The sequence below is a fragment of the Morus notabilis genome, unplaced genomic scaffold (assembly GCF_000414095.1).
Source record: "Morus notabilis unplaced genomic scaffold, ASM41409v2 Scaffold245, whole genome shotgun sequence".
Classification (NCBI taxonomy): Eukaryota; Viridiplantae; Streptophyta; class Magnoliopsida; order Rosales; family Moraceae; genus Morus; species Morus notabilis.
The window spans coordinates 66654-68342 of record NW_010363297.1 but is presented as its reverse complement, the minus strand read 5'-3'; the positions used below and the strand labels follow the sequence as shown (position 1 = coordinate 68342).

Below are 1689 nucleotides of genomic sequence, written 5' to 3'. Positions count from 1 at the left end.
TTTTTTTTTTTTTTTTTTTTTTTTTTTTTTTTTTTTGCAAAAAAGAAGAGAGATGGATAAAGAGAGACTATTTTGCTTTTGACGAATTATTATTATTATTATTTTCAACGGCAATGGAAGATCAGGAAAAGAAGAAAAAAATCTCCACATTTTACTATTTCCATTAATTATACTTTACAGTTAAAAAACGTTACACCAAAGAAACAGAAGAAGAAAATAGAAAGAAGAGAGAGAGTTTGAAGCCTTTCAAAGAAAAATTGGAAAAAGGCTTAAAACACAGAAAAAAAGGGAAAAAAACCCAAAAAAAAAAAAAAAAAAAAAAAACCACACTCACTCGCATTTACAAACCTTTTTTTTTCCTCCCTTTTTTTGGGTTAAAAATATCAATAATCACTCCATAACAAACCCTCAAACCCAGTGGAGATTAGCTCATGATCACGAACGCTCTGCAGCCACGGCGGCGGGTAAACCCACCCATCTTCCGAGTCAACAAACACGAACTCAGTCCCCAACTCGGCCGACTCGTAACTCGTCCCCAGACTCGGCAACTCAACGATCTCGCTCAGCTCCTCCGACAGCACAAACGACGTCGTCGTAGCCGACGAAGAAGCTGACAGCAATGCAGACGAAGACGAGGTCGTCGTGACGGCTGTAGCCGCCGTCTGAGAGCCATCAAGCTTGTGCATCTGAGCGGCTTTGGCGGCGGCGGCTTGGACGTCGCGCGGCGCGAGCGAAGCCGGTCGGGGGAGCGAGCCGGCGAGGTGCGGGAAGTTGAGGATCGCGGAGCTTCCCTTGATGCTGAGGGCCGCCACGTCGTGGGCCCGCGCTGCCATCTCCGGCGTCGGGAAGGTTCCGAGCCAAATGCGGGATTTCTTCTTGGGCTCGCGGATTTCAGAGACCCATTTTCCCCAATTCCTCATTCTCACTCCTCTGTAAACCGGGTGCTTGCTCGAATCCGATCTCATCCTCTTGCAGATCTTGCTGTTCTTGTTGGCTTCATCTGACGGCGGCGGAGGCGGCGGCGGCGGCGGAGGAGTTGGGCAGACTGAGGACGGGGACTGTGGGGAGGAGGATGTGGAGGTCGACGTCGAGGAGTTTGAGCTGCTCTCTGTTGTCTCCGAAGTAGTACTCATTGTTATTAGTGTTAATATTGTTGTCGTATGGTGAATACGACACTAAAATGGTTTTGTTAGTGGTGGGAGGAGAATTTGGAGAAGGAAGAAATGAAGAGCATGCAAGTCGAGAAGGAGAAGTGGTGTGTTGTTGTTTTGATTGATTATGATGATGGTGATGATCAAAGGAAGGCTTTTTTGGTTTTGTTGTTGTTTCCCATTATTTCGCAATGACCGAAAATGTTTATAAAGATTGAGAGATTGAGAGAGAAATGGAGTTAGAGACTAGAGAGAGATTGGAGATGCATGGACCCCACAAGAGAAATGGGTCGACTTGCTAGAGAGCCTATAACATGGTTACACAGAGAGAGAGGGAGAGAGAGGTCCCCATTCTCTAGTACCACGCAACCCCTAATAAATTTCCCCTTTTTTCCTTGTTTTGTTTTGTTTTGTTTTGTTTTTGCTTCTTCTTTTTCTTTCTTTCTTTTTTTTTTTTTTTTTTTTTTGCCCCAAGTTTTTACACCTAGGTTTTACTGTTCATTTTTCCTCTGTTTTTATCTTCAACATTATCTCCTGC

The 1689-nt window shown here is 44.5% G+C and overlaps 1 protein-coding gene across 1 annotated transcript; it reads right to left on the bottom strand.

Annotated features, from left to right (window-relative positions):
- Positions 1-335: 335 nt before the first annotated feature.
- On the bottom strand, positions 336-1315 carry LOC21393991 (ethylene-responsive transcription factor TINY). The gene has a single exon (XM_010104088.2). It carries the CDS (start codon positions 1131-1133, stop codon positions 384-386), a length of 750 nt encoding a protein of 249 aa, XP_010102390.1. The 5' UTR covers positions 1134-1315; the 3' UTR covers positions 336-383.
- Positions 1316-1689: the final 374 nt, after the last annotated feature.

Excerpts from the sequence above, each read along its gene's own strand:
- LOC21393991 (XM_010104088.2), bottom strand. The coding sequence starts at position 1,133 with ATGAGTACTACTTCGGAGACAACAGAGAGCAGCTCAAACTCCTCGACG.